The sequence below is a fragment of the Sorex fumeus genome, unplaced genomic scaffold (assembly GCF_029834395.1).
Source record: "Sorex fumeus unplaced genomic scaffold, SorFum_2.1 ptg000265l, whole genome shotgun sequence".
Lineage (NCBI taxonomy): Eukaryota > Metazoa > Chordata > Mammalia > Eulipotyphla > Soricidae > Sorex > Sorex fumeus.
The window spans coordinates 26,667,693-26,680,315 of NW_026606322.1; the positions used below are offsets into that span (position 1 = coordinate 26,667,693).

Genomic DNA, 12,623 nt, shown 5'->3' on the forward strand with positions numbered 1-12,623 from the left:
AGATTCATTGTTTCCAATAAAAGATTCACCACTATTATTTAGAGTTTACCCCCCCCCCCAAATAAGACATGCTGAAAAAGCATTGTGAAGTGATTTGCTTTCTACAGCTGGGTTAAAGAATTAAATGTTGGTTTTGGATTTCTGCTATTTTACCTATTGACCCTGGAAGTATTTCTACTGAAAGTCAGATAGTTAAGAAACTGGTTTCTGTGTTCTGGAGTCGTGGCCGTGCTGGAGAGCCGCTCGCGGGGGGCAACCGGTGGCCTCGGTAGGGCGTGAAGGGCGGAGCGAAACGCCCCCCTTCCCATGAGGTTTTAGTCGCCCCCACACTCCCGGCTCATACCTGCTGTCCACAAGGCTCCCATGTGGCCGCCATCTTTCTTTCCAGAGAGGAGAGGGCGAATGGGGCAACACCCTTTCCCCTCCGGCAGACTTGATGGGCTGGATCAACGCATAGTCCGTTCACTTTTCTGCTCCAAGCTGCTGGGTTCTGCATTAAGTCCTTGTGCTTCCGGGGCCATGGCCGTGCTGGAGAGCCGCTCGCGGGGGGCGACTTGTGACCTCAGTAGGGCGTGAAGGACAGACCGGAACGCCCCCCGACCCATGAGGTTTTAGTCACCCCCACTCCCCCGGCTCATACCTGCTGTCCACAAGGCTCCCATGTGGCCGCCATCTTTCTTTCCAGAGAGGAGAGGGCGAATGGGGCAACACCCTTTCCCCTCCGGCAGACTTGATGGCCTGGATCAATGCATAGTCCGTTCACTTTTCTGCTCCAAGCTGCTGGGTTCTGCATTAAGTCCTTGTGCTTCTGGGGCCGTGGCTGTGCTGGAGAGCCGCTCGTGGGGGGCAACTGGTGACCTCGGTAGGGCGTGAAGGACGGACTGGAACGCCCACCTTCCCATGAGGTTTTAGTCGCCCCCACACTCCCGGCTCATACCTGCTGTCCACAAGGCTCCCATGTGGCCACCATCTTTCTTTCCAGAGAGGAGAGGGCGAATGGGGCAACATCCTTTCCCCTCCGGCAGACTTGATGGCCTGGGTCAACGCATAGTCCGTTCACTTTTCTGCTCCAAGCTGCTGGGTTCTGCATTAAGTCCTTGTGCTTCTGGGGCCGTGGCTGTGCTGGAGATTGGTTTCTTGGGGAAAGCATCTCTTGGCTGCCCGTTTGCTATAGCACCCCCTCCCTCAAAGTCACATAGACTCTTTGAGTTTCCGTGCTAAGACACAGGAAGACCCATACCTGTGGGTGAGGATTTTGTGATCGGGTCCGAGTTGCCCCCGATAAAACTCCTGTTGTTACTGGAATCCTAGCACGAAACACTACCCTGTTTTGCTTGGCTCCCTGGGAAAGGAGAGGGGCAGATCGGGGGCAGTTTAATGTCACCCAGAGTCCGGAGGGGCTTGGTCAGTGTCTGAGTGATAGGGAACTGCCTTCCAAAGTGGGTTTGAGAGAGACAGCCTCCTCTACACTGATCACGTGTCCACCTAAGACTCAGCTTGCTCTTTCCTCTCTAGCTCAGGGCTCTGGGCATCTTGCAGGTTCTATTTTGTTGGTGTATCCTTGCTTCTCCTCCAGGGTCTTGCTAGCCAGGACCCTCTGCATTGCCAGGCTTGTGAAAGGCCTTGGGTGAGCCAGGATGGAAGGCGTGGTCTGCCTTTGGGCGATGACAACCTGGACCCTCCCAGCAACCGACTGGCTGTGTGTTGTTTTTCCAAAACTGGGGCTCATCCCTTTGTCACCCTTTCCAGAATGTTGGCAGATTTTTCCAGTGCTCTTTCGACTCCTCGGTGCCATCTACTATAGAACCCTCGCTGTCCTGAGAACATCCTCACTCCCTCTTTCAAAATACCAGCTTTGTTAAGATGACCTTCATTTACTATAAAATCTCAACCTTTCAGGTAAATTCTGTGATTTAAAAAAAAAAATAGCATATCCATGGAACTGTATAAATATCACCACAATCTAATTTTAGAACATTTTCTTCATCTGAAAAGGAAATGTAGTTGCATCCCTCCTCTTCCTCTTCTCTCTGGCCTCTGGCACCCACTCGTCTATCTACTTCCTACCTACAGGCTACTTATTCGGAACATGTCATAGAAATGGAATCATAACATAAATGGCCATCTATGACTGTCTTTTTAAACTTAGAATGACATGTTTGAGGACTGTCCAACAGGAATCAGAGCATTATTCCTTTTCTATCATATATAGTATGTATGTATATTATATATACACACACACACGCACACATATATGTTCATGTGTGTGTGTATTTGTGATTTGGGGCCACCAGAAACTAAGGGTGGAACCTGGACCTCTTACATGCAAAATGTACATTCCGACCCACCCTTTGACTCATCTCCCTGGCCCTCTAGTTGAATACTAAATGACTCTATACCTGGTTTATTCATGCATTGAGTGAGTTGCATTTAGTAAAACTTACACTTTTTGATTATTATAGCGGGTAGGGCATTTGCCTTGCACACAGCCAACCTGGGTTTGATTCCTCCGTCCCTCTCAGAGAGCCCGGTAAGCTACCAAGAGTATCCAGCCTGCACAGCAGAGCCTGGTAGGCTCCCTGTGGCATATTCGATATGCCAAAAACAGTAACAACAAGTCTCACAATGGAGATGTTACTGGTGCCCGTTCGAGCAAATCGATAACCAACGGGAGGACAGTGCCACAGTGCTATGATGTAATGAACATTTTAAAAACTTCATTTAGTCACTGTGATTTAAAATTTTATTTATTTAAATATTTTATAATGCCATCAATGGTGACCTTTTGTCCTTATAGACACCTACATACAGATGTTTGTTACAACAACAGATGGCCAAAAGAACGGAATCTAAAAACTGGTCTAGAAAATGAAGCTTAGCAGGACAATGAGCTTAGCAGGGCAGTGACATGTGAGGAGTCGGGTGTGGGGGGCTTGGGGGGGGGTTACTGAGACAATGTAGGGAAACAGGCACTATAGTGGAGTAGAGGGCCTGGTATTGGAGCATTGTATGCAAAGAATCCTCCCACTGACAGGACTGCTGGGTCATCCTATATTACTATGTGCTAGTTCTATGTTTAACTTTTTGAAGAGCTGTTTGTTCAAAGTGACAGCACCAATCTACATACCCACCAGCAGTGTAGCATGGTTCTAAGCGCTTCCTGGACCACAAAGCCCTTCACTGTGCAGAAATTTTATTGTGCAGGAACAAAGCATATAGGAGAGCTTTTGCTTTTCTCTAGAACATATCCCAAAGCCAGGACCAAAATTTTTAATCTTCTGTTGTCCTACCTGGTACATACTGGTAATTAAAAAACAAAATTACTTCTGGGCTGGAGAGAGAGTACAGCAGGTAAGGTGCCTGCTCTGCACGCGTCTGGTCTGGGTTCAATGCCCAGCACCCCATATGGTCCCCCCCTACCCCGCATCTCCAGGACCAATCTCTGAATGTGGAGCCAGGAGTAAGTCCTGAGCATCTCCGGGTGTGATCCCCAAACCAAACCAAACCAAACCCCAAAACAAACACAAAATGACTTCTAATTATTAAAATGCTTGACAGTGATAGAATGACTAATAAACTGAAACCCCAAAGTAAGGAGTCATCATCTAATTCAATTATTTATGACTCTCATCAGACACTGGAAACTCCTAACCACTTGTCAGTAAGCACGGCCCCACAGCAAGCAAGCACTGCATTTCGCTTACATCTCCCAAAGTTGACCCAACGCGCCTGAAATCGTTCCCTTAGGGGAACCAGAGACGCGAGCGCCGCCGCCCCAGCTGTCAACCTGGCGCCATTCAGCTGGCACCAACTCTGGGAAAAGCAGAACTGCCAAGGGAGGCCATTGCCCCTAACCAACATGGCCGCCCGGAGGCTTCACACTGTGGGCGGCAAAGTGCCGATCACGTGAGCAGAGCCCCGTCCCCTCACGGGCCAATCTCTCCGGAGTGGGCGGGCACTAGAACCCCGAGGGCGCCGGCCTTAAAGGGCCCGCCGCGCGCCCCTCCGGGAGCTCCGCCCCTTGGGGGGCGGGAGGCGCGGCGGACGCGTCCGCGGGAGCCGTGGTGACGGCTGCCGGCTGCGCCGCGAGCGCTAGGGGGTTAACGGCCGGCTCGGCGGACGGGGAAGGAGAAGCGGGAGGGGCCGGCTGCGGCGGCCGGGGCGCGCAGGGGCGCGGGGATGGAGGACGGCGTGGCCGGGCCCGGACGCGGGGCGGCGGCCCAGGCCGGCGGGGCGGCGAGAGCGCGGCCCGGGGGGACGCTGCGGCCCTTCGCGCCCTTCTCGGGGGCGGCGGCGACCGACGAGGGCGGCGGCGACTGGAGCTTCATCGACTGCGAGATGGAGGAGGTGGACCTGCAGGACCTGCCCAGCGCCACCATCGCCTGCCACCTGGACCCGCGCGTGTTCGTGGACGGCCTGTGCCGGGTGAGGGGCGCGCGGGCCGTTCCTGCTGCTGGCGGTGGTGGTGGTGGTGGTGGAGGGGGAAGGGCGCCAAGCGGAGGGTGGACACTTGTTGCCGGCGCGAGGGTCGCGGCGCCCGGGGTCCGAGTCAGCGCGTCCAGCCTGGGATCGGCCGGCGGACTCGGAGATGGGCCAGGGACAGCCCTCCTTGGCTTCCCTGGCGCGACCCCCTGGGCTCCCAGCTGGATGAGGAGGGGTGGCGCGCGCCTCGAGGGTCCCCGGGTCCCCGGCACCTGCCGGGCGGTGAGCGCACCCCGCCTACGATGCATGGGTGCAGGTTTGGGGTGCGTGGGGACGTGGTGAGGGGGCTGGGAGGGTTCCCCGAGGCTGGTAACCGCCTCCCTGCGGTTCCCGGGTCCGGGTGAGTGTGCGTGTGTGTGCGTGTGTGTGTGTGTGTGTGTGTGTGTGTGTGTGTGTGTGTGTGCTCGCGCGCGCGCGCGCATGGGGGCGTGTGGGGAGATGATCTGTGCCTGCAGGAGCGCCCGAGGTTGGAGCGGGGATGCGGGGGGACCGCCCGCCAGCGCGCAGCGTCCCCCGCAGCAGGAGGCGTGCACCCGCGCCGCGCACCCCACTCATTCATCTTTCGGGGAGGGGTCGCCTCGGCCCCGCCCGCGGGGAGGAAGGAGGCGGCCGATGCGGAGCGCCGGGAGCGTGACTCACGGTACCTAAATAGGACGTCCTCGCGCTCCGCTGGCCCAATCTGCGCGGCTGGAAGGGAGCCAGGGTTGGGGTGAGCATTCGCGGTTGCTCATTCTCATCCTGCGGTTGGCCCGTTGCGGGCAGGAGTGGTGGTTGGGGCGGGGATGATGCGGGGCGTTGAAGGGTGCGGAGTTTGGGGGCGCTTGCTCCCCCGGAGGAATGACACCCGGGTCGCCCGTGCTCCGTGGCATGGGGAAGGGGGTCTGATTTTTAAGAAGGGTTCTCTAGGTCCACGTGGTTTGGGATGCGGGGAAGGGTGGAGATGGGGATGCACGGGTGAGTGATGGGTAGTCCCGGGAGCGGGCGGGTATGGGGGAGAACTTAGTACTGAGCAGGCAGAGGGAGGTGGTTGGCACCGCCTCAGAGCGAGGCAGCCCTAGGAACCCCGATTTGGGGAGACACGCCGCTGCGTTTTCGGCCAGCTGTGCCGCGGCTGCCTCGGTGAGCTGATACGGGTAGGTGGGGCTGCCGTGCCCCAGCAAATCTGGCCTGTCCCTGTCCCTCTGCTGGCAGGACCTCCTGCTTTCCAAAAGCGTGACCCACCGGGCTGCTGCGCGCTTGGATGCGCTTCCAGTGTGCTCGCCGCAACCCAGGTCTCCTCTGGGTCCTTCCCACTCCACTCGGCTCTGCTTCCACCAGCATCGCCAGTTGCTTTGCTAGGGCGGGTGCGGGAGGGAGGTTAGCAGATGTCTAGTTTGATGCTCTTCCCACCCAGCGTGGGGGGGTGGGGTGGGGTGGGAAGAGATCTTCTAGAACTTGCTTGTGTGTGCCATTTAGCCTGCTCCGTGCTCAGTGTTCCCGTAGCAGCTGGCCAGAGTTCCCAAGATACCACCAGGCGGGTTCTAGACTCTGAGGGTTCAGCGGTGAAGGAGGCAACAGAGCTTGCTAGCAGCACGTTTCTCTGTGGACCCCCGGGTTTTGGTGAGCTAGGGAAGAGCAAAGGTTTCAGAGAGCTGGGCAGGGCCGGGAGAGAGATGCTGCTTTTAGAGGAGCGGAACAGGGCAGGTCCCACTACAGATACACTGAGCTGGAACTCTGGACCAGGTTTTTGTCAGCCCTTTGCAGTTTGTATTCTGTGGGGCCCCTTGCATGTTTACTGTGTTCCAGGCACTGTTTTGAGCCCCAGGGACAGAGCGAAGGGGACAGTGTCGGGATGGGAGGGGAGGAGGGAAGAGAGAGAGAGAGAGAGAGAGAGAGAGAGAGAGAGAGAGAGAGAGAGATGGAGGCAGAAAGAACAGGATAATGGGGTCTGGGGCCCAGTACTGGACTAGTCACCTCTCTTCGGAGAACACTGGAGGTTCCAGAGGTTTGGGTGAAGCTCTGGCGAGTGGGGCAGGAATAGGGAGTCAGGGCTGGGAAGAGGGGTGGGAGGATGGAGCAAAAGAAGCTGTGGGTGGAACCTGGCAGAGGAGACCTGCGTTCCTGAATTACTACCCTGAGATGTGCAGGGGGCACAAAAAATGTGTCCCTGTCACCCTCTCTCTGATCTCAGTGACGGGGCCCAGCTGGCGGCCAGGAGCTCCGCCCACCCAGCATTGGAACCAGCTCACCAAAACCCAGGAGGACGGTGGAATGGACAGATCATGGCCAGGGGACAGGGTGCGGAAGGAAGATGTGCAGGGAGGGGGTCAGCGGCCGGGAGTCAGCCGTGCTGGCCAGAAGCAGGCCGTGGATTGGGGGCCGTGGGCACCCAGGCCCAGGGAGCGGTGGACACAGCTTCCGAGGCAGAGGGTCGGAGGGACAGTGGGGAGTTGAGGTGGGTCGACTCGGGGCTTGGTTCCAGGGAGGGCTTTGAAGAGCCCGGGAGGGATCTGGTATTGATTCTAGTTGCGAAACAGAGTGGGGAAAGGTCTCTGGGGGAAGAAGAGGGGTGGGCGAGAGGGCACGCAAAGGGTGGCTTAGGGGTTCTCAGGGGAGGGGATGGGGCGGTGTGGCGAACAGGGTGGGTTGGGGTCCGGAGTCTGGCCGATGGGGCATCTGTTTGTTTGGGGTTTTTTTGGTTTGCTTTTTGCGTTACACTCAGCGATGCACAGGGGTTATTCCTGGCTCATGCACTCAGGAATTATTCCTGGCGGTGCTTGGGGGACCATATGGGATGCTGAGAAACGAACCCCTGTCAGCCACATGCAAGGCAAACGCCCTGCCCACTGTGCTATTGCTCCAGCCCCCGATGGGTCCTCTAGATGTCAGACCCCTGCAGCCTGGGGACAGACAGCTCCAGGAAGCCGCCTGTGGGCTTGTTTGCTGTGAGGGAACTCGCCGTCTGGCATCTTCTAATCCTTAGACTTGCTGTCTCGCTTCACCAGGCAGAGCCTGAAGTCCGAGATGGTGGGGTTATGTGTGACTGACTGGAGGGTGCTCCCATGGGCTGCACACCTTTTGCTGTGTCCTCCCACAGTGGAAGGAATGTGGCAACTATTTTAAAGCAATTATTCGTTCATTTATTTTTGTTTGTTTAGGGGCTGGAGCGATAGCACAGCGGGTAGGGCGTTCGCCTTACAAGCGGCCAACATGGCCGACCCGAGTTCGATTCCTCCGCCCCTCTCGGAGAGCCCGGCAAGCTACCGAGAGTATTCGATATGCCAGACACAGTAACAACAAAGTCTCCAATGGAGACGTTACTGGGCCCGCTCGAGCAAATCGACGATCAACGGGAGGGCCTTTACCTTTACCTTTTTAGGGGCCACACCTGGTGGTGCTCAGGACTCACTCCTGGCTCTGCACTCAAGGCTCGGGGGACTCTATGGGATGTTGGGGATGGAACCCGGGTTAGCTGCATGTGACGTAAGAGCCCTACCCACTGTGCTCTCTCTCTCCAGCCCCCACGTGGCTTTTGAGGGGCTAGATCTCTTCTTGAAGGACACTAATCCCATTCCTGAAGGCTCAGTCCCCATGTCCTGTTCACCCCCCCCAGAAGCCCTTCCCCCCCCCCCCCCCCCCCCCCGCTAATGCCCTTACACTGGAGAGGGGTTAAATTTTTAGTGTTCATGTTGAATCTTCCTTGTATGTTCATTGTTATGTTCCTTTTATTCTCTCATTGTGAATAATTGAATTGACCGGAACTACGAATGGACTGGCGGGGGGTGGGGGTGTTTGCGTTGAAAGCTGCTTCCTACCTATGACTGTTGGTCCTGACATGTAAAATTTCTCTGGATCCGAATTATCATCAGTATGGTCAGTCTCAGGAATATGTGACTAAATGTTTATCTGGGGAGGAGGGGGGAAGAATTAAAGAATTAAGTTGTGTGATCATTAAAGTCACATTGATTAAAGAGATTCACAGATTCATACCATCACAAATGAATGAAAACATTCGCTAAAAATAAGATGATTTTGGTGCCAGAGCAATAGTACAGTGGGTTGGGTGCTTGCCTTGTATGCGGCTGACGTGAATTTGATCCCGGGCACCCCATATGGGCCCCTGAATTCTGCTAGGAGTGATCCCTGAGTGCAGAGCCAGGTTAAGTCCTGAGTACCACCAGGCGTGGCCCCAAAAGCTAAAAAAAAAAGAAAAAGGAAAAAGATGATTTTCTGTTGTCCAAAGACTCGCTCAGCAGACCCCTCTATTTGTGGGAGCCTTTTTAGTTTGTACTGAGAAAGCAGAGTAATGCTCGGCGCCAATAATTACATGTGCTTGGAAGTGTTGGCAATAGCTAGCTGGTTCTCGAGAATAAAAGTTTATTCAGACATCCCCAAGCTAACCAGAAATTTAAGAGCTCTCAAATAATATTGTTGGTTTCCAGGCAGAACATATAGTTCCATATAGTAATGGAAACGAATTACTATGTTCTTTTTTTTTTTCCTTTCCTATTGCCTAAATGTCTGTTTGACTCAGACCTTTACCCAAAGGCTCCGTTGGAAAATGCTAATCATAGAAAAAAAAAGGTGATCTTTTTTGGGCCTAAATTCACCTCTCAAAATAATTGCCACCACTTGGGCTGGAGTTACAGTATAGCAGGGAGGGCATCTAACTTGCACGCAGCCGACCTGGGTTCGATTCCCAGCTTCCCATATGGTCCCCTGAGCACCTTCAGGAGTGATTTCTAAGTGCAGAGCCAGGAGGAACCCCTGAGTATCACCGGCTGTGACCCAAAAAGAAAAAAAAATTGACACCTTTTAAAAAATAATTACTATTATGACATACTTGTCAGTACTCAGAACACAGAATGTTCTGATGGGCATAAAGGCCCGTGTGGCACAGTCCTTAGATTCTCTGGATCGGTGAAGACATGGGCAGTTAGAATTTCAGGGTGCCCCCCTAAACCCTGGCTTCCCCAAACCTGAGCCCAACAGGGAGTGGGTTAGGACAACCATTGTCTGAGAGAGAGGGGGGTTTCGCCCAATCAGGAGCGTTGCTGTACCTGCAGAGGTGGTTGTGTGGTTGATGGTGGGCTTCTGTCCATCCAGGGGCCTGGGTCTCCTTGAGTCTAAAGCAGGAGCTAAACCGGAGAGAGAGCACTGCCAGCTAGGCCTGGCCTGCCGTCAGTTGGGGTTCAGTCCCCAGCACCACTGACATTACCCAGAGGGCCGCCAGGAGTGATCCCTGAGCACAGAACCAGGAGTCGGGCAAACACTGCCCAACCACGCCAACATGGAAAATGGTTAACAAAAAAGAACTAGATGAATAAACCCAGAGTCAAACCCTTGTCTGCGAGTCTCCATTCTGCATGGATTTGACCTGGCAGTGCCAGAGTGTTGGGGAGAGTCAGAGGTCTCCCAGAACAGAGGTTTCTACCCCTGGACCTTGGCACGCTCGGCCCAGGCAGCTGCTTCCTGTCCAGCCCACCCTCCCTCCTCCCAGACTTGTCTCCCCTGAACTTGACTTTGGATCTGCAGGGAGTCACTCGAGCTCTCCCGTGGACCAAGAGTTCATGCGGCTCTTCCCTCAGGAGCCCAGCAGGAGGGAGCTGCTGAGGCCGAGGTCCAGCGTGGGTTGCAGTCCTGGCAGAGTCCCCGGTGCACACGGCCTCCATCTATCTCAGCATCCCAGGATCTTACCGCATGCTGGGATGCAGGAGCTGAAGTCAGTCACTGAGAAGGATGCCTTGGCCCTTCCTCCCCAGCTCCTGTGCTTCCACAACTGCGTGTGTGATTTCCCCTGTGCCTGTATTGGGCTTTCCCCTCCCAGGAAAATGGGGAGGAGGCTTCCCAGGGCCCTCAGACCATACCAGGTCCATGAAAGGCTGGTCCCCAGGAGTTTCTGTGTGAGCTCCTGCTGCCCTGCTATCTGCTGGTGCAGATGAGGTGGTCTCAGCCAATGAGCAGTTAGGGTATGGGGGATGTCGATGAGGGGGATGGAGTGTGTGTGTGTGTGTGCGTATGTGTGTGCTTATATGTGTGCGTGTGCATGTGCACACATGTGTGCACGCATAAACGTGCATGTGTGCACACGTTTGTGTGCGTGCATGCATGTATATGTGTATCATGTACATGCATGTGTACACATGTGCACGTGTGTTTGCACGTGCGTACATATGTGCATACACACATGTTTGTAGATGTGTATGTGCATGTGCATGCGTGTGTGTAGGTGTGTGTGTGTGCATGTGCACGTGTGCATGTGTAAGTGTGTGTGTGTGTGTGTGTGTGTGTGTGTGTAACGGATCAGGGGCGGCTTCACTGGTGGCCTGCATGGCTGTCTGCCGTGAAGCTGGGCTCTGCTGACCAACGCCTCCTCTGAGGAGCCCTCCAGAGTGGGCTGGGGGGCAGCTTCTCCCAAAGGAGAGTGTCTCACTTCCTCTCTGCTCTCTCTCAACTGGAGGCCTCGCTCTGCTCTCCCTGGTCCTGTTCTTCACGCATGCACAGAACCTGGCAGCTGGCTTCCAGCGGGGCCAGCCAGCGAGGGCACGTGGTGGGCATGGATGGATTTCGTGAGCACCTTCCCCTCAGCTCCCCACCTTGTCTCAGGACCGAGGGCCACCGTGGGAGTCAGTCCTGTGCCCTGGAAGTGAGCCTATGCGAGGGGCTTCCCGGCAGCAGTGCTGCGCAACCCCCCCACCAGAGACTCCGCACTTCACTTTTGCGTTTACAAACTCTTTTGGGTATTTTTTTCTATTTTTAAAAAATTATTATTTTAAAAAATTTATTTCAGTGGGGCTGGAGCGATAGCACAGCATGTAGGGCATTTGCCTTGCATGCAGCCAACCCGAGTTCAATTCCCAGCATCCCATATGGTCCCACGAGCACTGCCAGGAGTAATTCCTCAGTGTAGAGCCAGGAGTAACCCCTGAGCATTGCTGAGTGTGATCCAAAAAGCAAAAAAAAAGGACCTTGGTTTACAAGATTGTTCGTGATATAGTTGTTCTGGGCATTCAGTGTTCCAGCACCAATCCCACCACTAGTGTGACCTTCCCTCCACCATTGTCCCCGATTTCCCATCCACCCCCAGACCTGTTCCCTTGGTAAATGAGATTACAAAAAAAAAAAAAAAAAACAGAAAACAAAGCACAGCAAAAGAAAATGTGTGAGAGTTGTTCCATCCCACCACAATGGTGTTTATTACAAAGTCCTTGCCTGAGGACTGACTGAGCCACGTGTTGCTAGTTGAGCCTCCTGTGTTATTGTTTTCGCTTATTAGGTTTAATGCATGTCTGTACTACTTTCCCATCTAGCTGGCTGTGCTCCTGCTGGGCTATCAGAACTGTCGTGTTTGGGGTGTTTGGGGGTGTCACATGGCTGCGTATGTGGCTGCACACTCCAGGAGCTGTAGAACTGGGACAGTTCTTTGCTGTGGTCTGTCTTGAGATTAGCTGTCAGGCTGAAAAGCTGGGGCATTTGTATGCTGGAGGCTGTGGGGTGTGGGATGTTTATATCCCAGAGGCTGTGTGGTGTGGTGTGTGTGTGAGATCTCTGTCTCTGTCCCTCTATCTCTCTCCCTCCTGGTGGGCCATATGTGGTGCTGGGGATGGAATTCTGGTCGGCTGTGGGCAGGGCAAATGCCCTTCCTGCTGGATTAGCGTCTCTCCAGTCCACTGGCACTTCACATTTATGTATTCATCCAGCAAATGTTTATTAAGGGCCACTGTGCTCTGAGCACTGTGCTGGTTCCAGGACCAGCCCCAGGGCCCCCAGAGAATCAGCCAGCCGCCCCAAGCTGACCTCCACAGTTGCAGAAAGAGGATAGTGTCCCCTTCCTATCCTTCAGAGACTTGGTTAGGGTCACAGTCCTTGTGAATGGCAGGTCCTGCCCCTCCCTTTTGGAGCTCATGGGTGGGCAAAGGGATTCTGTGTTTATTTCCATATTGTATTAAATGTATTTTGTAAAAATAGCCAAAGAGCCTCATGGGTCAAGTGGCAGAGGACAGTGGTCGCTCTGGACCAGGACTCGGTTCCGAAAGGAGGTAAAGTGGCATTTATGACACCCGGCCAGCAGCGGTAGGGCAAACCACAGTGCCTCAAAGGTCAGAACCAAAATGAAAAACCAAACAGACAAACAAAAGAAAATAGTGTCTGCCATAGACGCA

At 54.4% G+C, this 12,623-nt stretch overlaps 1 protein-coding gene across 1 annotated transcript in view; it reads left to right on the forward strand.

Moving 5' to 3' along the window:
• The first annotated feature begins 4,105 nt into the window (after positions 1–4,105).
• The window catches only part of RCAN1 (regulator of calcineurin 1), a 76,858-nt gene continuing 68,340 nt past the window's right edge, over positions 4,106–12,623 (forward strand). The window contains exon 1 of the mRNA XM_056109314.1: positions 4,106–4,425. Coding sequence (XP_055965289.1) covers positions 4,180–4,425 — 246 coding nt within the window. The 5' untranslated portion in view covers positions 4,106–4,179. The remainder of the gene's footprint in view (positions 4,426–12,623) is intronic.